This window comes from Rhinatrema bivittatum, chromosome 1 (assembly GCF_901001135.1).
Source record: "Rhinatrema bivittatum chromosome 1, aRhiBiv1.1, whole genome shotgun sequence".
Classification (NCBI taxonomy): domain Eukaryota; kingdom Metazoa; phylum Chordata; class Amphibia; order Gymnophiona; family Rhinatrematidae; genus Rhinatrema; species Rhinatrema bivittatum.
Genome location: NC_042615.1, coordinates 523325815 through 523349722, shown reverse-complemented (window position 1 = coordinate 523349722; position 23908 = coordinate 523325815). Strand labels below are relative to the sequence as shown.

General features: G+C 46.3%; 1 protein-coding gene across 4 annotated transcripts in view; it reads right to left on the bottom strand.

The window, feature by feature from the left end:
- DOCK8 (dedicator of cytokinesis 8) overlaps positions 1-23908 on the bottom strand; it is a 265097-nt gene that overhangs the window by 199993 nt on the left and 41196 nt on the right. For all 4 annotated transcript variants that reach the window (XM_029613102.1, XM_029613111.1, XM_029613120.1 and 1 more), the window contains 2 exons: positions 19469-19644; positions 4212-4283 (listed from right to left, as the gene is read on the bottom strand). In XM_029613102.1, the coding sequence (XP_029468962.1) occupies positions 4212-4283; positions 19469-19596 (200 nt within the window). In that variant the 5' untranslated portion in view covers positions 19597-19644. The remainder of the gene's footprint in view (positions 1-4211; positions 4284-19468; positions 19645-23908) is intronic.

Below are 23908 nucleotides of genomic sequence, written 5' to 3'. Positions count from 1 at the left end.
AGCAGAAAAGATAAAGCATAACATAGGGAGACTTTGTCCGCAGACATGACTTTGATAGGTACAAAGTGAGAAAGGTTATTGTTCCTCTAATACTGGATTGCATCAATGCATAAATGCTATTTTGCTGTGTGTTAAAAAGTACTAAGAATGAATTAAAAAAAAAAAAAAAAGAAGGCTTCTATGCCTTGATGTCCCAGCTCTCTCTTAGTGGCATGTTTTAGGACTGCAACAATAACCAAGGATGAAAGCACACAAATATTTTCAAGAAGGCTCGGTTACCTAAGAGCACCAGCACACCCCTAACACAGAGGTCGCTCCAAGCCGTGTCTTTCACCAGTAGGGTCTCAGACTCAGAAGCCTGTCACGTGGATCCCAAGTGGATATTGACCAGCAAAATGCAGAACACTTACGAGAGCAGGTCGCAAAGCCCTAGCACCACAATTTTTCAAAAGTTACACATAAAACATAAAATATGTTACTTCACAATCCAATATATAATCCTAACTTGGAAACAAATCAATAATTCCAACAACAAAAACAATACATATTCATTGAACATTTCTCAAATTAGGTTCTAATAATGGGGGGGGGGGGGGGCCTCTTTATACCAAATAAAATTCCAAAATTACTCAATATGTGAAGGGACAACTTCATCCTTATTATCTGTTGTATCTCCAAGCATCATTTCTTGGTTACAATTGAGACACGATTTATCTTTCAGAAAGTTTTCTAACTGTAACGGTTCATTGAAACTGAATTTCTTCCCCTGGAAATTTATAAAACATCTAGAAGGATATCTCAAATAAAACGTTGCTCCAATTTCCAGGGTTTTACTTTTCAGTGCCAAGAACTGTTTTCTACGGGCCTGGGAAGATCTTGAAACATCTGGAAACATATAAATCTTTTTACCACAAAACTGCAGGTCCTTGTTTCTGAAAAATTTCTCCAATAAACATTCCTTATCACTCTCAGCCATAAAGGGTATAAAGAGAGTTGCTCTGTTGTTAATAATATCTATTGATTCCTCTAAGAATGTAGTGATTCCAATACTATTTTCCTCACTTATCTTATTTTTTTTATCAGATCGGGATAAGAAATAATGTATCTTTGAGAAAGCTGGTATATCTTTTTCTTCGTACATCAAGATTTCTTTTAAATACTTTATTAACATCTCTCTAGGAGACAATAAATAACCTGGTTATTGGAAAATTAACCAGTCTTAAATTTTTTACTCTTATCAGATTTTCTAAATTTTCTAAATCAGTATGTATTGAAGTATTATCTCTAATTAATACATTTTCTAAATTTTGCATATTATTTATTTTCCCAGATACTTCATTCATTATTACTTCTACAGCACTCAATCTTTTACCTTGTTCCAAAATTGAAGTTCTATTAACACTAACCAATGATGTGAGAGAAGAATTAACTTGTGTCAAGTTCAAGTCCAATTTAACCAGAACCCTCCACAGATCTGAGAGAGTCACATTGGAAGGGTCCACAGATGAAATCTGTGAATTACCAATGGTTACAACTAGGTTCCTCTCATGTGCCTCAATTAAAGAATCATTGAGGCAGTTAGAGAGGTCAGGTACATCCGCCGCGACTTGCACACTACTTGCACTCACGTTGGATGAATCCTTTCCATCCAGCTGTCCTTCTCCCGGATTCTTGTGTGGTTGAGGGGGAGTTACTGCATTGCCTGGACTCAGCGAGGCTTCAGAAGAATCTCGCAAACTGTCCATCTTTGGCAGTCCCTGCCGACTCACGTGGGCATCCATGGGTCCGGTTCTCGCTGTTGTCGTTGCTGGGGAAGAAGTGGCAAATCTAGCTTTCCTCCTACGACCCATCATTCCGTTGATAGTTCTGATTTCCCAGTCCAAACCCAGTCAAAGTCGGTCCAAGCTGCGCGCGCCTTCGGCACTGCAGCGCGCCGGCATCGGCTGCGCACCGGCGTATCTCGGGTTTTAAAGACCCGGACTCCTGATGATGACGTAGGGACTCGGGCTCAGCTGCTGGTAATTGCTGGATTTTAGCTACTCACTGCTTGCTTTAGATGGAATTTAGCAGGCGTTTTCGCTCCCAAGTCTCTGATCAGGGCGGCTAATTGTCCCTTCAGCTCTCAACCAGACCCCGCTGAACTGCCGGCATATCTCGGGTTTTAAAGACCCGGACTCCTGATGATGACGTAGGGACTCGGGCTCAGCTGCTGGTAATTGCTGGATTTTAGCTACTCACTGCTCGCTTTAGATGGAATTTAGCAGGCGTTTTCGCTCCCAAGTCTCTGATCAGGGCGGCTAATTGTCCCTTCAGCTCTCAACCAGACCCCGCTGAACTGCCGGCATATCTCGGGTTTTAAAGACCCGGACTCCTGATGATGACGTAGGGACTCGGGCTCAGCTGCTGGTAATTGCTGGATTTTAGCTACTCACTGCTCGCTTTAGATGGAATTTAGCAGGCGTTTTCGCTCCCAAGTCTCTGATCAGGGCGGCTAGTTGTCCCTTCAGCTCTCAACCAGACCCCCCCCCTAGCACCACATTTACAGCAGTAAAACTGCAGAAAATACCACATCTATTACATATGTTATCTTGTAAATCACTTCAGAATCTGCAAGTGATGGATAAATACATAATAAATAAATATTTAAATATTTTTGGATTTCATTTGATAATGGGCCTTCTGCTTTTAGTACTGCTCAAAACGTAGGCCTTGAATAAATAGTTTGGGGAACTTTTACTTTGTTAGAATAAAAAGAAACAAACACACCCACACAAAAAAAATAATACTTAAAAAACTGAATTTGTCCAAAGTATTTCTTTGCAAATTAACAAGTAGTATCTACACCACAAACCACTTCCTACTGGGTTGTATAAAATATGGTAACTACTTGCCCCCAAGTCAAACATGCAAGCGCATTTAGTAGGGTAAGAACCTAAAAAAGAAACATGATGTAAATACATCTATGACCTCATTATATCTTCTGCAGTGCAGAGTTCTGATAGATGTTTTCCTTCTGAAGAAAATGGCATTATTTGCGAGTCCTGATACCTTTTACTGAACCAACATAAGAATTATCCAAAGATGTCGCTATCCATGACTACATAAATCCCTTGTTCCAACAGGGGCATCATCATCTGAAATAAGGGGCCTACCTGATCTCTAAAACTCATAGCCAACACCCCTGAGTTCCTCTCATGCTGGTCCAGTACAAGGTTATCAGGCACTGCAAAACAATCCAACGAAAAACTCGCACAGTAAGGAACTTTGCTAGGCAGCTTGTCTTTAGCCACTCAGAAAAGTGTGAGGGGGCGGGGCTGGGTCAGGGAGCAGTTAGCAGGCCTTAGCAGGCTAGCACTGGCTTTCAGCGATGGGCAGCGAACTCCGAGCTCCAGCAATGCAGGCTTAAATCTAGGCGGCTAAAATGCAGCTGAAAAACTGAAGGCAGCTAGAACAGACTGATGCATTAGCTGCTGTGTGAATCCAAGTCATGCAACTCCTGGGCAGTCCACCTCATTTCCCTCGGCCTCAGAGATCCACTGGAAACCAAGGCATTTGTCTCAGTTCAGCTTTCCTGGCCCACAAATTAAAATGAAGACATGAAATGCTTTTCAGTGAGGGTAATTTTCAAAACAGCCTGCTTAGGTCTAAAGTCTGCGGGAACATAAACCTTTAGACTTAAGGGCAGAACTCTGCTTTGCAGTGGCCCAGGGTACATGCAGGTACCTCCAGAACAGGTGTAACCCTCTGAGTGTTACCTTTATGTGCAGACTTTTGAAAACTGAAATGCATACGTAAATGCTTCCACTGTCCTAACTCCACCCCCCACAGTAACACCTGCGGCACGCGTGGTTGAGTTAGGTGCTTACCTTCCCCCCCCCCCCCCGCACAAGCCCCTGGATGATTTCCAAAACTGATTTACACCCAGAAAATCAGGGTTGATGCGCATAAATTCTTTGGAAAGCTAAGAAAACTGGATGAAAGCTGTCTTCTTAACTTGGAACACGTCCCTTATTCATTTACTGTTATCCAAGGGGCTCTCTCTATTGCTCCAGGTAAAAAGCAGAGAATCCCACCCCACCCCCACCAAACTGTCAGGCAGTTTGAGTGAAAGCCAGTGTCAACAAAACCTATTCTGCCATGCAACATCACACTGTTTGTCCAAACACCATGACGCTTCACTCCCAGAGGGATTTCTAAAACCTGCAACTTACTTTCGGTTTACGATCAGCCACTCCCGAATATAGGTCTGAACACAGTCCCTGACATGTGGATCCAGCTCGACCCTGAGGAGATATAAAAATTACAAAGGAAACATGTTACAGCTGGAGAAAAATGCCTCCCCTCAGGGGCCAGGAGGAGAGTACTTTAAGCCTGCCGCACAAAGGTGAATTCCGTACCGGTGTGTGTGTGTGTGTAAAACGTTCCTCTTATAAACACACTCCCCTCTGCTTGCCAAGCATGCTCTGGACTGTCTACAGTGTTCTTAATCACGCCTAACATCCTCATGTCATTACATTTGGAGCAGGGGAGTCCATAAATCCGGTACTCGAGGTCTGCAGCCTGATGAATATGCATGAAGTATATTTGCATACAATGGAACCGTGCCTGCAAATACTGAAGGTTTTATGCATATTCATTGCGGGAATCCTGAGAACCTGACTGGTTTATGGCCCTCGAGGCCCAGATTTGGAGACCCTTGAAGTAGAGAGAGATATTTAAAGCAGAGTTGAGGAGCAAAGTTAACCTGTCCATTTTAACCAGTTAACTGGATATCAAGCCGCAGCTAAAGTTGCAGCTGAATACATGGTTAAAAGTAACTGCAGCTTTTTAGGTCTGCCATGTATGTGCATGGCGCTGTCCACACGAATTTAGCCAGTTAGTGCTGAATATCGTGCTAACAAGCTACAGGTCTGATTCATCAAGATTTTTTCCTATAGATACAGAATGTGGAAAAAGCCAGAGTGAATCAGTCCCTAAATTTGAAAATCCCTACTCTGGGTATTCCCGCAGAGGAATTTTGTGGGGATGGATTCTAGCCTAACTGGGCAGGGGGGGAATTTTTGAGTGTTTCAATTTATGCAGTTAAAAGCTGGTATTACCCACGTGAATCATTTGAATATCAACTCCTTAATATCTTGCCCAGAACGACATCCTTAAAAACAAAACAGTTCAGTTTTCCTATAGCAATACTAGAGCTAATGCTGCAAGCTCGGTCTTGTTGGGGAATTTGCAATTTTAAGCCCCGAAGACCCCAGTCTTCAGCTGTGGCTGCTTAAACACTGATAAGCTTACAGTACACTGACTCAGGCTATGCACTAGCCCGAGTGCTACTGAATGTTTGTGGCACTGAATCCCTCTTGCTCTCTGAATAATGTACCATGGCAGAATGAGCAGCACGGCTGGCAGAAGGGACCATGCCCTTAGATTTACAGCAATTTCACAACACCTAACAATTGTTACCAAATATTGATAAAATCCTTTAAAAAAAAAAGAAAAGAAAAAGATGGGTCAATGCGTGGTTGCCTGTATAAAACGCATGTTAATTATTGTATCTTCCTCTGCCATCTTTGTGTGGGTACATGTGCATGGATCTGCACAGAACAAGTCGCTGGAGACAGGGACAGGGGAGGCAAAATACGCAGATTGCTTTGTTCCATCTCTGTGCCTACTCTCTGGCGTGTAATTTGTACCTGTGCTGTATGCGCCGGTGGGATCTTCAAAGGGAAACTGCATAGGACTCATCACTGCTCTCCTCCGCAATGTCTTTACATTTATTGTATATGATTACTTTGCCAGCATAAGATTTGTTCACCTTGTAATATAGCCACACGCCCTCTTAGCTTACTGTGCCCTTGAACTGGGCCTCTCTTCAGTGGCTCAGGCTATGTTTGTACTCTACAACTATGACTTGTGATGATATCATGCTCTGTTTACTCAGCCACTCCCACCAGGAAGAATCCAAACAGGAAGAGCTTTCAAAAGCATCAACTACAAATGTCTCCTCCGAAAATTAAAAATCAGAAGAAAAAGCAGCAATCGTAATTTAGCTGCGGTGACTGATTTAAAAAAAACCAAACTTTTCTTGGTACTACTGCTTGAATCATGGAAAGATGAGGGATGGATGGAGGCTGTGTGCAGTCATCGTGCCAGGCAGGATACATTTATACCATCCCAGACAAATGCTTGTTTGATCTTCTTTTAATAATGCTAATGACGGGGATCCCACTGCCTACCCAGGTAACTTGTCCCCAATGCTAGACTACCCTTATAGATAGAAAGCTCCTTCAAATACCCAACTCACCTTCCCCTTGTTGCTACTGGACCCAATTACTACCCCTTTCTTCAGTGAAGAGGGCGACCATTTGATGCCAATCACACTCTAACCCTGCTTATGTATTCTTTTACTCCTATTAAGTCACTCAGTCTTTTCTCTAGGGTTAAATCCAAACTCCTTCAATCTCTCTCCAGTGACAGCTCTTTGGACAACAGCCACACACTGCGGCTCTCTCCAGAATGCAGTCCATGTAAACCCAGTGTCTTAACAATTAAATTGCTTTAAAAAACCCACTCTCTATATGCCCTAGAGCAGAGGTTCTCAAACTTTTTTCGGCCGGGACATATCTGACAGATGGTTCTCACATGCGTGACACACTGAACATGTGACCATCACAGGGCTAAATGTAAACATGCACTCTGCATCCACAGGAACCCCCTCAACCCCCAACAATGGGTCAGAACAGAACTAGATCATTACCCATACAACTCACTATACAAAAAATATATTCTGGTTCTGGTGACATCTCAGTAAAAGCAAAACAAACTCCCTTTACTACCAGGCACAATAGCCTTCCTTATGAAAAGACAGTAATTTACCACTAATGCATGTCCTATTGAGAAAACTCAACAAATAAGATAGATACAAATGTCTACATGCTAGTAAAATACCTCACCTCGGTCACACACCCAGAACTGACCTTCACCAAGTACAGAAAAACCACAAATTATAAATATGGAGACAGAAACTGGAATAGAAAACCAAAAAAGCCACTCTGCATGCAGTGAAAACCTGGAGAAAAGGAAACAAATATAGCACCTAACATAGTCCCAGGATCTGCAATAATGCACACAAACTAATCTGTACAAAGTTACACCTGCATTATGGCATGCACTCAAACAGTAACAACCCTATCTATGAAAAGGTAACACTACAAATATTATACCAGGCCCTAAACACCTGTTGTGCCGGGAGGTGGACCCTTGGCGTAGTGCAGGATTGGTAGGCTCCCTGGTCGGACCCAGAGAGTGCCTGCCACCAGGAGGCGGAGCACAAGAGGAGGCAGAGGCTAGCTGGAGCTTTGCCACTAGCAACCCCGGGTTCCCTTAGGTTGAGCCCTTGGATACCCGGGCCGCCTGGTCTTAGGTGGGCCTCACAGGATCTCCTTGAGAGAAAGTTCAGAGGTGTGCCCACCACGACCAAGGGTGCGCGGTCAATGTTCAGGCTAGGAGTCCGGGGTGCCAGAGAAGGCCAGAAGAGGGTCTCTGAATGTACGGCAAGGATCAGGGCCAGAGTCAAGATAGCATAGTAAGGAAAAAAGAAGAGGTCAGGTTCCAGTGATCAGTCCGTGGGTAGTCAGCCAAAGCAGAGGTCAGGTTCCAGGCAGCAGTCAGACGTGGTCAGTGGTCAGGCAGAGGTCGGTTCCAGGCAGCGTACAGATGTGGTCGAGGAAACAGGCAAAGGTCAAATCCAGGTGGCAATCAACGTTGTCAAGAACAGACAGAGGTCAGTACCGAGAAGACAGTCCGAGAGGTACTACCTGGGGAGACACAGGAACAGGAGGACAGGACTGGAACGAGACTGGAACAAGGCTGGAACGAGACTGGAAACGCAGAGGCAAACTAGAAATCACAGCGTGATCGACCCGATTGCCAAGGCGAGGAAGTGAAGGCAGGCACTTCCTCTTATGCAACGTTCAATCAGGGCGCGCCGCAGAGCTGGGATCCGCCCCTGGCCCTTTAAGGGACCGGGCGATCTGCATGCGCGAGCGCCTAGCGGCGTGGCCGATGCCATGGAGGACGCCGAACCCCGCCGTGAGGCCTGGCTGGAGGTGGAAGGCCCGGCATCCGCCACTGCGGGATGCCAAGACCTGGCTGTGCTCGCTGCTGCTGCAGGGGAGGACGACACGGGACCCGTGAAGGAGTTAGTGAGGTGAGCAGGCCCGGGCGCGGGCCGAGCGCGGACAGGACGTGCAACAACACCAATACACTTCCTATTAGGAAAACAGAATAAGCCAAGCTGCTATAGAACCCCACGCAGAAATAATTGTAAAACTATACTAATAAATGTTTCAAAACAGCTGATGAACAGAATAACATCCAACAATTAAAAACTCATAACATTTATTGAAAAATTGTCCAAATACCAATTAAATATTTCAAAACAGACAGATTAAGAATACTAAAGATAATGTAAGGTGCAGAATAGGACTGAAACATGTGGGCGCCCTGGGCAGGCTAATCTTTTTGTGTCCCTTCAAATCAATATTTAGCTGGTTGGCATGCCAGGCAGTTGCCTGACTGGCCCAACCTTTAATCTGGCCCTGGTAAGATGCTCCAGGTCTGCAGCTACCAGAGGATAACAACTGATCAGTGAGCTGCATAGGACATCTGTGGTATGGGTTTGAAGTCCTTTAACTAAGTAGACGTGATTACATGGGAGTACACTTATCGCACCCATGCATCATACACATTAAACCAGAAACTATTAAAATGTCAGGCCATAGGGTCATGATGTATTTACATTTGCATTGAAATAAATGTGTTCCAAAAATTGTCATGTGCAACCACAGAAAGGTACATAGACACACCACAGAATACTGCAGAATGAAGTCATCTTTGTCTCCATGTACCGGTTTTGATTCCAAAAGCCAACTAAATTTGCATGTGACTTTGGCTGAAAGGCTGAACCAGTTAAGATGAGATACTGACTTTGTGACAAAAGGCAAGGAAATAAACTTTCTCCCTCCTCTGCTAAGATACTCTCTTAACTCAGTCTCTTAGGAGGGTGATCCAGCCATGTGCTCCTGGGCTCCAGTGGATATCTCTGGATAGGAAGTCTCTCAGTCTCTCAGCTCTTGGCTCCTAGGTCCCTTGTTGGGATTTTATTATTTCTTCAGAGTGCAGATTTCTGACTCTTCCTCTTGATAATTAGCTCTTCAGAAGAACTAATTGCAGGGCTGCCAGATGCACTCCTCTCATCCTGGTTCCTGGCTCCAGCTCATACCGACAGAGCCAGTCAAATTGCACCTTTTCTACCTTAAATGGTCCCCCAGTATTCCTTTGGCTTCCTCCTCTGCTGGCTATGTACTGCTGTTCTCTGGGCAGGTTAAAGAATACACTCTTTTCCCAATTTCTTAACACTGTGAGTGCTGGATGCTCGTTCTTGCAGAACATTTGTCATTCACAGGAGAGTACATAGGCGTTTCTGACATATTTTTATATTCCTTTACCTTGGCTGTGGCTGCTTGCAGTCTCTGCAGGCTGAAAAGCCTTTTTTTGACAGCTCCAAAACACCTCACTTAGATTCAGACGCAGCTCAGTCTACATTCTAAGGCTCCAACACATAAGCTCGTGAGGACAGGAACCTGGTTTATAGCTTGCTACACAAGTATTTTCCATCTGCCCCTCTACACCACAACTGTATTCCCAGCTCTTGTTCTAGCCCCTCTGTGGCTAGCAGAAGTGTTGCTTATTAGCTCATCAGCTTCCTCTGCAGCATTGGGCCACTCACTTGGTTTGAGATACAAGATTCTAAAATGGAATCTCGTGGCTCATACCATGAAAGTGACCCAGTATAGCTGAGAAAGTTTACATGCCATGCCCTCTGCCAGCCGTATACATGTCAGGGAAGTGGGGAATGGAGAAACATTCAACCCAACCAAACTTTAGGGAAGCTTAGCCTCCTCTAGCATCATCTTATACTGGGTGTCTATGATCACTACTGCTGCCTGGCCAACTAGCTGACCAGCCCAACAGGTAATGCTGGTGGTGCTTGAGGTGCCCCTTATCTTATGGTGCTCTGGGCATCTGCCCAGCTCACCCTACCCAAAGGCTGTCCCTGAATCACATCATATTTACACCTCGTGCTCCAATACAACTTTTCCTTCAAGGAGGATTCTGATGTGGTGACACTGAGTCCTAACCTCAGACAGTAACTTTACCCCTTGGCTCCTCAGCAAAGTGCTTGTCTGAATCTGTGGATCCTCTAACATTCCAAATCCCTGTAAGAGATTCAAATTTAGGGAGGTGAAGCAAGCAAGTGGTGTGAGAAAGCATCCTGGGAGAGGATGGACATATCTTCACAAAAATGGTACCCTGGTTTCTGTGTCCATCCTCATGGCTCTGGAACTGGTCTGGTTTATAAAATAACCATACTACATATGCATGAAATATATTTGCTCATGTTATGTCTCCAAACCAGGTTATTTTGCATGGTGACTGCCCTGCAAACTCCACCTTTTCATGGTCGCTGAGAACTTGAATTTTCAACTACCAAACTAGTACAATAAGAATATAAGAAATTGCCATACTGGGTCAAACCAAGGGGCCATCAAGCCCAGCGTCCTGTTTCGAACAGTGCCAATCCAGGCAACAAGTACCTGGCAAGTATCCAAAAACTAGGTAGATCCCATGCTACTGGTGCCAGTAATAGCAGTGGCTATTCTCTAAGTCAACTTGATTAATAGCATTAAAGGATTTATTCACCAAGAACTTATCCAAATCTTTTTTAAACCTAGCTACACTAACTGCACTAAACACATCCTCTGGCACCAAATTCAACAGCTTAATTGTGCACTGAGTGAAAAAGAATGTTCTCCCATTAGTTTTAACCATGCTACTTGCTAACTTCATGGAGTGCTCCTGGTCCTTCTATTATCCGAAAGAGTAAATAACCGATTCACATATACCCATTCTAGACCTCTCATGATTTTAAAGACCTCTATCATATTCCACCTCATCCAGCTCTTCTCCAAGCTGAACAGCCCTAACCTCTTTAGCCTTTCCTCATAGGGGAGCTGCTCCATCCCCTTTATCATTTTGGTTGCCCTTCTCTGTACCTTCTCCATCGCAACTATATCTTTTTTGAGATGTGGTGACCAGAATTGTACACAGTATTCAAAGTGCGGTCTCACCATGGAGCGATACAGAGGCATTATGACATTTTCTGTTTTATTCATCATTCCCTTCCTAATAATTCGTAACATTCTGTTTGCTTTTTTGACTGCCGCAGTACACTGAGACTTCAATTTCAATGTGTTATCCACTAAGACATCTAGAACTTTTTCCTGGGTGGTAGCTCCTAATATGGAACCTAACATCATGTAACTACAGCATGGATTATTTTCCCTATATGTATCACCTTGCACTTGTCCACATTTAATTTCATCTGCTATTTGGATGCCCAATCTTCCAGTCTCACAAGGTCCTCCTACAATTTATCACAATCTGCTTGTAATTTGACTACTCTGAATAATTTTGTATTATCCGCAAATTTGATTACCTCACTCATCGTATTCCTTTCCAGATCATTTATAAATATATTGAAAAGCACCGATCCAAATACAGATCCCTGAGGCACTCCACTGATTACCTTTTTCCACTGAGAAAATTGACCATTTAATCCTACTCTCTGTTTCCGGTCTTTTAACCAGTTTGTAACCCACGAAAGGACACCACCTATCCCATGACTTTTTAGTTTTCTTAGAAGCCTCTCATGAGGAACTTTGTCGAAAGCCTTCTAAAAATCCAAATACAAATCTACCGGTTCTCCTTTATCCACATGTTTATTAACCTCTTCAAAAAAATGAGGCAGATTTGTGAGGCAAGACTTGCCTTGGGTAAATCCATGCTGACTGTGTTCCATTAAACCACGTCTTTCTATATGCTCTGTGATTTTGATCTTTAGAATAGTTTCCACTATTTTTCCTGGCACTGAAGTTTCCTGGATCGCCTCTGGAAATACATTTTAATCGGAGTGACAGGTACAATGAGGAATAAAGTAGTTTGGGAATCAATAGAAAAACAAAAGAAGAATATTACAAAGGTGGACCCCTGAGCCGAGATGAGGTTGATGCCACCTATAGGTCTTCGTTGTCGGAAGGCGGATGCAGGTGATATGGAGACCCAACTGGACCTTCACCTATACTAGCCCTCGTTCCTCGCAGGTTGAGCCCTCGAGTACTGGGTCCAGCAGAACTTAGGCGCAGGTCTCCTGGCGAAGGCAATCCCCACGAATATGGAAGTCAGAAGCAGCGTCAGACATACCAGAGGTTGGGGCCGGCAGCAGGCAAGAGAGTCCAGAGACAGGCCAAAGGTTGGGGCAGGTGGCTAGCGAGAAGAGACGAAGAACAGGCAGGTGTTCAGGGCAGGCAGCGGATGAGGCAGAATCCAGGGACATATCGACTCAAAACCAGAAGTGCAATCCGAGGGGTAGAGGAGCCGGAACAGGAACAGCAGGATCACGGAACCAGGAGCATGAACAGGATCACAGAACCTGGAACAGGGGCAGGAGCAGGATCACGAAGCCGGTCAGGAATGCAAAGCAACTCATATGCTAAGGCAGAGTACGACCTGTTGCTGAGAAAAGGAAGGAATGGCAAGGCAGGGTATTTGTAACTGCCTTACCTGATGTCATCATTCTGGGCCACGGGGAACTTTCCCACCGCTGGCCCTTTAAATTGAGGAGAACGGCGTGCATGCATGCCTAGGGGGCCCGTCACGAGTGGCAGTGTCGCCGGCATCAGGAGCCGCAGTGTGTAATAAGACCGTGTGTGGGTAAGACCGTGTGTGTGGCTGCCGGCGTCCAAGGCGGGAGCTGGCTGCGGACAGGGCAGGAGCTGGCCCTCCTGCCCCTCAGAGGGGAACCAGCCGTGCGGGCCCACAGCTGAGGCACCTAACAGTATCCCCTCCTCTACGCCCCCTCCCAGAAGATCCGGGATTCTTGGGATGAGTACTGTGGAAGTATTGAAGCAGAGTCTTTGTTATGAAACTGAAACTGAGGGTGGACCCTTAGTCCGAGGTAGAGTTTGCGCTACCTAAGGGAGAATAAACTCTCTTAGGTCCCCACCATCGGAAGGAAAGGCCAGGTAACGCAGACGTTGAACAGTTACTTCGCCACTGGAAGCCCGCGGTCCCCCCAGAAGGAGCCCATAGGGACCCGAGCCGCTTGGACTTAGGAGACTTCCTGAAGATTGAAGATAGGTCTGGACGCAGGCGCCTCCTGCAGATCGTGGGATCCACACCGCTGGTGCCTCCAGCAGGTCGTAATGCAGTCCGGAAGTCGAATCCGAAGAAAGGTTGGGAGCCGGTCCAGTGGTTGAAGCTGGTCCAGTGGTCGAAGCCAGGAGAAGGGTCGGAAGCCGGTCCGGTGGTTGAAGCAGGAGAAGAGTCGGAAGCCGGTCTGGTGGTCAAAGCCAGGAGAGTCCGTCCAACAAGAGGAGAAGCAGGAATTGGGAACAGAAGGACAAGACCAAGAAAAACTAGTAGTGGAGTCCAGGAGCAAGAAACAGAAACTCGGAGCTCAGGAACAACACCAACCAGGAGCCAAGATACCAAGGCAAGGTCTGAGGAGCAGACCTAGCCTTTAAATAGTAAACCAGCAGGGGAAGTTCCCCAGAAGGAGCTTCTGAAATATCTGGTAGTGGTCCCTTTAAGAATCATGCTTAGCCCCGCGCGCAGCTCTAAGCAGGCTCGGCGGGGGAGGAGTCAGCGGCAGAAGGACATCGGCAGGGACGCGGCCAGGCCTCAGCAGCGGCCACGGCCGCGAGTCAAGCGTCAAAGCTGGCTGCCCGCTCCTGCGGACACCCCGGGAGTATCCTGACGCCGCGGGTGAATGGCTGGCCCCGATCTCGGACTGCCGCAACTGGCGGCCATAACAGTCTTATCTAGAATGTTGGAGGTGGGCTCCCATGTATTTTCGTCGGGACCAAAGCCCTCCCATGAGATCAGGTATTCCCATCTCTTGTGGTGTCACCTTACGTCCAGAACCTCCTTCACCTGATAGATCTGGTCCTCCTCTGAAGACAGATCCTGGGGTTCGGGGGGCTTCTGGTGTGGCCAGGACAGAACCAAGGGTTTAAGGAGGAACACGTGAAAGGTATTTTGAATCTTCAGGGACGATGATAGTTGCAACCGATAAGTGACCGGTCCTATACGATCAATGATTGAGAAGGGACCGATGTAGCGAGGAGCCAACCTCATAGAGTGTAGCCTAAGGCGGATGTGGCGAGTGCTGAGCCATACTCTATCTCCAGGACTAAAGAGAGGTGCTGCTCACCAGTACTTGTCAGCTGTCTACTTTGCTTTTTCCATTGCTTCCTGGAGCCTTCTCTGTGTACGGTTCCATAGTTCCTGAAGCTCCTGGGTGGTCAGCTGGGCTGCCAGGGAGGGTACAGAGAGAGGTGTTGGAAGTGGTGGTGAGGGTTGTCTCCCATACACGATATAGAACGGAGAGGAACTGATAGCCAAGTTGACATGCGAGTAATGGGAAAACGTGGCCCAGGGGAGAAGGGTGGCCCAGTCATCCTGTCGGTCATTCACGAAGGAGCGGATAAATGTTTTCAGGGTTCAATTTGTACATTCGGCCTGGCCGTTGCCCTAAGGGTGATAGGCCGTAGTGAAGTGCAGCTGAATGTCGAACTTCTTGCACAGAGAACACCAGAGGTTGGCAGTAAATTGAATCCCACAGTTGGAAGAGATATGCTGCGGAAGTCCATGAAGGCAGAAGATATGCTGGGTGAAAAGTTTAGCCAGTTCAGGGGTAGAAGGGAGACTGGGAAGCATTGTGAAGTGGGCCATCTTTGAAAACCTGTCGATGATGACCCAAATGATGTGGCAGCCGTTCGAAGAGGGTAGACCCACCACGAAGTCTGTAGACAGCTGGGTCCAAGGTTCCCTGGGGGCTGGCAGGAGCTATAATAGCCCCCAGGGTTGCCCTTCCAAGGGTTTTTGATGGGCATAGGTAGGACAGGAGTCCACATAGGCCTTGACATCCCTTTCCACATGCGGCCACCAACAGTAGCATTGTAACAAGCTCAAGGTAAGTGAATCATGAGCCCATTTCAGGACCCTCTGTCGGAGCCATAGGAAAACCACAGATTTCCCAGGGGAAATAGGTTGAGCCAAGGCTAGTAGTACTTGTAATGGGTCGATGAAGTAACTCGGAGCCTCGACCTATCCTCCATCTCAAAAGTTCTTGAGAGCATGTCGGCCTGGGAATTTTTGGGACTGGTTTGTACCAGAGAATGAAATCGAAGTGGCTAAAAAATAGAGACCAGTGAGCTTGGTGGGCATTCAGGTGTTGGGCATGGCGGAGGTACTCCAGGTTCTTGTGATCTGTGTACACTGTGATGGTATGCTGAGCGCTCTCCAACCATTGCTGCCACTCCTCGAATGCCATCTTGATGACAAGCAGTTCTTTGTCTCCTATGCCGTAATTTCTCTCGGCCAAAGAAAACTTCCGCGAGAAGAAGGAGCATGGTAGTAAGGCCCCCTTATCTGAATACTGACTCAACACTGCTCCTACTGGTGTAGAAGAGGTGTCCACTTCCACAATGAATGGATGAGAGTGGTTAGGGTGTTGTAAGAATGTGTCTTGCAGAAAAGCTTGTTTTAATTCATTGAAAGCCGTTACTGCCTCAGGTGGCCACTGCTTGGGATTGGCCCCTTTCCTGGTGAGAGCGGTGAGCGGAGCAACGATTCATGAGTACTGCGGAATTAAGTGCCTCTAAAAGTTGGCGAAGCCTAAGAAGCATTGCAAGGCCCGAAGCCTGGAAAGTTGTGGCCACTTCTGGAGGCAGGCAATTTTCTCAGGATCCATGTGAAATCCGGTGCTGGAAATGATATACCCCAAGAAGGGGGGAGACTTCTGCTCAAATAGGCACTTCTCGAGTTTAGCATACAGCTTGTGGGTCCGCAGCTGCTGGAGAACTCGCCTGACCTCCTGCCAATGGGACTAGAGGTCTCTGGAATAAACGAGGACATCATTGAGATACACCATGATGCTAGTATATCTCAATTCATTAAGTGCTGGAAGACCGCAGGGGAGTTGCAGAGGCCAAATGGCATCACTAAGTACTCATAGTGGCCGTCTCTGGTATTAAAGGTGGTCTTCCATTCATCAACCGGTCTAATACAGACCAGGTTATACGTCCTTCGGAGGTCCCGTTTTGTGAACACCTTGGCTTCTTGTAGCTGGTCCAGCAATTCCGGAATGAGTGGCAAGGTATATCGGTCCCTCTTGGTGATGGCATTCAAGCCCCGGTAGTCAATGCAGGGCTGGAGCGACCCGTCTTTCTTGGCCACGAAGAAAAAGCTGGCCCTGGCTGGAGAGGTTGAGGGCCAAATAAATCCTCTTTCAAGTTCTCCCGAATGTACTGAGTCATGGCCTTGGTTTCAGGGAGCAACAGAGGGTACACTCAACCTCGGGAGGCATGGTGCCCGGAAGCAGGTCTATGGTGCAGTTGAACGAACAATGTTCTGGGAGGGTTTCCGGCTTTTCCTTAGAAAATACATCCGTGAACTCAGCATACTGAGGAGGCAGAGCCAGGGGGGTCATTGCCAGGGGAAGCCCGGGACATTGTACCTTATGAAGGCAAGTGGTGTGGCAGCGATGTCCCCAGGAAGCTAGCTGCAGGGTTTCCCAGTCAATGTAGAGAAAGTACGATTGTAGCCATGGCAGGCCCAGCGCTATCGGATGTATTGCCCTCTCGAGGACGAAGAAGGGGAGACTTTCTTCGTGAAGGATACTGGTATGCAGCTGCACCAGGGTGGTGACCTGAGTGATCCGGCAGGGTAGTGGTTTCCCATGGATAGGGAAGATTACTAGTAAAGGGTTCCTGGGCAAGGTGGGAAAGGCTAGGCGCTCGACCAGGTCAGTCAAGATGAAGTTTCCTCCGGCGCCAGAGTCAATCAGTGCCAGGGTGGAAAAGGTGGCGTGAGGCAGGACAAATGTCATGGGTAGTGTGCATTGGGGAGCAGAATTGGCACGGCCCAGGGTCATCTCTCCACTGACACCTAGGCTCGAGAGTTTCCCGGCCTTTCCAGACAATGTGCCAGCATGTGGCCCTTACCGGCGCAGTAGAGGCAGAGCCCCAGCATACGTCTCTGCTGCTTCTCTTCTGGCGAGAGACAGCACCGGCCCAGCTGCATGGGTTCTTCAGTGCGAGTTTAACCAGCCTTTGTTGGGGAAGGTGGTGCCATGGCGCGTGAAAAGGATGGTGTGAGGACTACGGACCCGACGGGTGTCCTGACCTCACGGAGGCGCTGCTGGAGACATCGGTCTATCTGGCCAGAGAGGTTGATGAGGTCCTCTAAGTCCTCTGTGAGTTCCCGAATAACCAGCTCATCCTTGATCCTTGGAGATAATCCTTCTAAGAAAAATATTTCTGAGGCTATCCTCTCGCCAATCTAGCTCAGAAACCAGGGTGCAGAATTCGACCACATACTCTGCCAGTATCCTGGAACCCTGGCAGAGATGGAGCAGGTCCGAAGCAGCAGTAGTTTGTCGTCCGGGTTCATCAAACACTTGTTTAAAAGTTTGCATGAAGCACTGTAGATCCTGTAGTAAGGGAGCTCCCCACTCCCAAATGGGAGAGGCCCATGCCAGGGCCTTGTCATCCAAGAGTGAGAGGATGAACGTGGTTATAATGGTGTCGCTGGAGAATTTAGCCAGTTGCAGGGAGAAGTGCATGAAGCAGTGGTTTAAAAAAACCACAGCACTGCTGGGGGTCTCCAGCATAATGAGGCAGCGCTGGTAGATGAAGAGCCATGGTCGAGGTTGGAGGAGTCATACTACTTGAGTATTGGCGCTAGTGGAGGGAGATGCATCCAGACGGGTTACCAACCATTTTACCATAGCTGCTAGCATATCCAGACATTGCTGCTGCTGCTGTTGTAACCTCTGGGCCAGACCAGGAATGGCCTGCAGGCGGACAGGTCAGCCGGGTCCATGGCCTCAGCAAACTATTACGGAGGTGGACCCTTGAGCTGAGACGAGGTTGCGCCACCTACAGGAGGGAGCCCCCTATAGGTCCTCGTTGTCGGGAAGCGGATGCAGGTGATATGGAGACCCAATTGGACCTTTACCTATAACAGCCCTTGTTCCCCGCAGGTTGAGCCCTTGGATACTGGGGCCGGCAGGACTTAGGCACGGGTCTCCGGGTGAAGGCAATCCCCACGAAAACGGAAGGCAGAAGCAGTGTCAGACGTACCAGAGGTTGGGACTGGCAGCAGGCAAGAGAGTCCAGAGAGAGGCCAGAGGTCGGGCAGGTGGCTAGCGAGAAGAGACAATGAACAGGCAGGTGGTCAGGGCAGGCAGTGGATGAGGCAGAATCCAGGGACATACCGAATCACAACCAGAAGAGCAATCCGAGGGGAAGAGGAACAGGAGCAGGATCACAGAACCAGGAACAGGAGCAGGAGCAGGATCACAGAGTTGATCAGGAACGCAGAGTAAATCACACTGTAAGACAGAGCAGGACCTGTTGCTGAGGCAAGGAAGGAATGGCAAGGCAGGGTATTTATACCTGCCTTGCCTAACGTCATCATCCCGGGCCGCAGGGACCTTTCCTGCCGCTGGCCCTTTAAATTAATGAGAACAGCGTGCGCGCGCACCTAGGGGGCCCGTCGGGTGTGGCAGCGTCACAGGCATCAGGAGCCACAGCGGCCACTGGGTCAGGCCGGGTAAGTGGCGGCCGGCGTCGAAGCTAGGAGCTGGCCGCAAAAAGGGCAGGAGCAGGTCTCCTACCCCTCAAGGTGAGGGGGACTGGCCACGCGGGCCTGCAGCCGGGGCACCTAACAAAAGAATAGCTGAGGCTCAAGGGGAAACGTAACTCATTCTGAAGTGTGCTGTCTGATGGGCTTCCAGAATCTGTTCACCTGCATTGCCAATCATCCACAATGATTACAAAGGGGTTTGTGATTAAATTTACATTCCAGGCCCAAAAAACAGGTATCCAACCAACTAAAATAAGTAGAGTGGGGTATGCACTTGTGCTGGGTGGGATTACAATAGCACTGTGCTTCAACTAACTTGTCCGGGTCCACTATTGGCCATCGTAAAACTGACAATGTGTTACTGAAATAGTGATTCTGCACTGCCCTGGGATTCTAACTCACATTTCAGTAGAGGTAAATTCCTCACAGGAAAAAAAAATCAAACATTTTTCACAATCAGACACGATTTAAACAGCTTTATATGAATAACTTAAATTAAAAAATATAATTTTCTGAACAAAGAAAACAAAAAACAGCCTCCCCACGCCCATCCCTCCTCCCCCACACATGGTTTTGCTTAACTATCCTACCCTGATTTTAACATATCAAGGAATTCCTGGTGTATCGAATGGCCAGACAAAACATTTTTTTCACACAGATGTTATCATGAAAGATATTCTGCTAAATTAATCTTTACCCTTCCTCAGGCACAGAAGGTTGAAGAGTCCGGCATTCCCTGGGAGTGAGGACAATTTCCAAATCATCTTCTGGGAAGTCACCAAGGTCTTGCACAAGTTCTGAGTCCAGGTTATTTAGCTGTGTCATCAGTAAGCCTTCAAAATCCACTGGCTCCACCACGTCATAGAATGGAGGCTGTATGAAAGGGATAAAAAAAAAAGATAATTAGCTATGCTTTCTTTTCCAAGGAGTTAATTGTAGGTTATCTGACCATTCCTGCTCTATTTTTAGTGCTGAACCTGGAAAGCTCATTGTACACACACACACACGCTTAGATCATGCACCCTAATGGTTGTAGTACAGCTGTGAACATGCGGATCCAGATTTCATTCCCCCCCCCATCCCGGATAACACACACAAGGTTAGCTTAGCTTACACACTCTTTACTGCTGTTGTGTGACCTTTAGCAAGTCACTTTTTCCCAGGGACACAAGCTTAGATTATGAGCTCTTTGTTGCAATTATATTATAACCCTGGGCTTTACATTCTAAAATGCTGTATACACTTGTGAGGCTACCTATTACCACTGTTTGCTGTTCTATTTATACTTGTTATTAATATTTGTTTTTATATTGTTATTTATATTTGTTATTTTTATTTGCTGTTCTATTTATACTTGTTATCTATATTTGTTTTTATATTGTTATTTATATTTGTTATTTTTATTTGCTGTTCTATTTATACTTGTTATTTATATTTGTTTTTATATTGTTATTTATATTTGTTATTTTTATTTGCTGTTCTATTTATACTTGTTATCTATATTTGTTATTTGACGACTTGTTTTAATGTTAACGCCATAACCGCGATTGTTCTGTTTCAATAGAAACCGATATGATTTGATATTTTTTTCAAGAATGTCGGTATATAAAAACTCTAAATAAATAAATAAAAATAAATAAAGGAAGACTTAAAACATTGTCATCCTACGGTAAGGGCTATACTGCAACTTCTGGTATGCAGATGTAGTTATGCACCTCTGGGCTGAAGACAATGATGAATAATAAGTGTTCAGCTTCTTACAGTTCTTCTGCAAAACCTTTAGTGCCAATAGCTTTATGTTTGTGCCCACTTCTCCACCCTCTTTGCTTTTATGTGCTCTTGTCCTCTCCACATCTTTCTTTCTCCCTCTACTGACTCTACCCTCTATTTTGCTCCCACCGGCTGGGTGCAGAGCTAGGCTCCTCCAGAGCTATGGCCTTCATTAGCTGCCTAAACCAGTGTTTCCCAACCTCTCCTGCAGGCACACCTAACCAGTTGGATTTTCAGGTTATCCATAATGAATATGCATGAAAGAGATTTGCATACTTTGCAGACCCAGGGTATGCAAATCTCTCTCATACATATTCATTGTGGTAATCCTGAAAACCTGACTGGTTAGGTGTGCCTCCAGGAGAGGGTTGGAAAACACCGGCCTAAACCTACATGGACTGAAGAAATCAAGATCTGCTGCCACCACCAACAGGTACCACTTTTAAAGGCCAGGCTATTACAGTTGTGGTTTAACCCATTGCTTAACTGGTCTTGTCACACTGTAAAGAGATGTGTTTGTGGGGGGGGAAAAAGTCATATTTGCATGAGCATTATTGAAAAGCATTTGTGTATTAAAATAAGTCTGTCCAGTTATTCCTGTCCATACTGCTAGCGATATACCATATCTGTCAGCTGCTTGTAGGATATTGCTCCTTATCTTAGTCCAGTTTGTGTTTCCTTCTTTATTGGCTCTCTTCCATCCTGGGTAGATGAGCATACAATATCCACAGTTGGTTTCTGAGGAGATGTATTAGCCCGGCTTCCCCATTGCTTGCGATAGCATTAGTTTGTATTTCCTTTGATGCCCCTTATTTTCTCCTTACCACTTTGCTGGATGGTGCCAGAGGCTGGTGGTGGCTGGATACTGTCCAACAGGGTAACAAAGAGAAAGCACATATAAAGGAAGTATGATCTAGTGCCACCGCAGGTCATGGGGTACCTGGATTGGTACCAGCAAGCTACAACTCCACAAAAACCAGCTGGCTTGATCCTGAAAAGTTGTGGATGGTCGGATACCATCCAGTAAGATCACACGCATCTAGGAGCATGGATGTTCCAGCAACAGCCTCACTAATAAGGTGTTACATTTGGTAGCTTGCAGGTCAGCTCCGCGAGCCACCTCACTCAACCCCAACGCCAATAGCACTCTAGTGCAGTATAGGACACTAACATCGGTCTCTCACAGCAGGAACGCTGCCAGCCTGCTACACAGCCATCTCTTCTTAGGTGCACACATGCCCGATGGCTCAACATTTAAAGAGCTCGCAGCGGGAACTCAGCCATGGCGCCCCTTGATGACGTCACTGGCTTTCTTATATTTAAGGCTCTTCCTGAGGAGCAGAAGTTACCTCAGCAACAGGTCTCCTGATGTGCTTCTGGTCTTCAATGATTGGTGCCATTGTTCCTGTCCTGTTCTAGTGTTCCTGCCTTGTTTGCAACTTCCTGCCTTGTTCCTGAGGCCCTCTCCACCTTGCCTTTTCCTTGCCCACTCACCCAGCCTTGCCCTAGTTCTTGTCTTGGTCTTTGTCCTTTGTCTTGTCTTTCCTTGGCTTGATTTCTGGATCCTGACCTCTGCTTGGACTTCGAACATTCTTTGATTGCCGCCTGGACCTGATCTTCTGCTTTGGATCCGACCTTGCTTTGTTTGCTGCCTGCTCCAACCTTCAGCTTGTCTTCTGGTATCCATTTTCAGCTGCCAGCCCTGACCACTGCCTAGCCTTGGACTCACATTTCCCTGTTCGCTCTTGGGATCCACCTACACCATGCCAGCCACCAAAACCTAAGGACTCAACCTGTGGGGGAGGCGGCTGATATAGGTGAAGCCCCATTCTGTCCCATCATAGGGCATAGCTGCCAGTATGGGCCTAGTAGGTTCAGCTACTAGGTTGCGCCAACCAAGCCATAGCACCAAGTGCTAACAGTTACCTTGCTCATTACATAAGATAGCTGTTTAGATTATTATAAAACTTGGTGGCACATCATAGGCTGGGATGGGGGGAGGCTGAGTGATGAATTAATTATGGACACTCATAGGCTCATCTAATTAGAATGGTAGAGAGGTAATGAGGAAGAAAGCAATCACTAGACTTGGATAAGGAATGCAGACTCAGAAAACTGGGAAGACTGAATGGGTCAAATGGTCTATTTCTATCATCAGTTATGGTACAAAATTAGTCCCACACCACTTTATCAATGGGGATATATCTATATAGGGCTGGACAAATCCCAAGTGCCAGGTTGCCATGGCAGTTAAAAATTACAATGTGGCACTTGACGGTGCAGCTGCTCCCTGGTCTGATGCACTCACTCACCCATGATTCAGTGAAAAGGAAGTGCTAGAACAAGAGATCACATTATGGCGTTCAGGTGTTTATTCCCAGGAGTAACATGAGAAACTATTTTATCACAGAAAGGTTGGTGGAGGAAAAAACAGTAACAAAATTCCAAAAATCAAGGATAAGCACAGAGAATCTTAGAGAATAACTTTCAAAACTTCTCGTGTGTGCCCATATACACGTGGATGTATGGTAATTTACTACTGCATTTTATAACCTGTGCACAAACGATATGCCCAGAATATAAAATATGAGTACATATGAGCGCACACATGCTCGCGTACATATAAACCGTGAGCTGTACAATTTTGGACTTATCAGGAAAAGTAATGGTACTTACCCGGATAAGTTCCGATTTATGCGGCTAAGTAGTGGCACATAGTTGGAAGAGTCTGAAAAGCGCTACTTGTCTATCTAATTAGCAATTTTGTGACAATCCGGGTATCTAAGGTAGCCGGATAAATCAAAAACAAATAGGCTACCTATCCGGATAAGTTCAAATTTGTCCATCTAAGTAGCGGCAAAGGTGCTACTTAGCTGGATCAGTGTGCGCAATTGATACACCCACATATTTGTACTTCAAATTTTAAGGGGGTTTGCAAATAGATTTTACTTACATTACTTTGACACATTTAACTTTCCAAGTCGGCTTTTACACATGTAAGTCAGGGAATAATCTGCATGCAGCAATGAAATTACCAGTTTTACTAATTAGTCTACCAGTTTGCCCAGATCCTCTGCAGCTCATGAAGACCCTCCTGAAGTCCCCCCCATTTTAACCAGACCTCTCACCCAGTCATTTTTTCACTCTTAAGATGTTTATTAGCACTTATGCAAGATAATGACCAGGCAAAAATATACACAAGTAAAAGACTTATGCGCATCACTTTGGCAAGCTGCAAAACTGCAACTTACTCGCGTTAATGTTGGCCCTTCCCTGGAACACCTCTGGCCTGCCCCTTTTCTACACACGCAGATTTACTCATGGACCTTGATTTTCATGCGTAAAAAAAGCATATATTCATGATTAT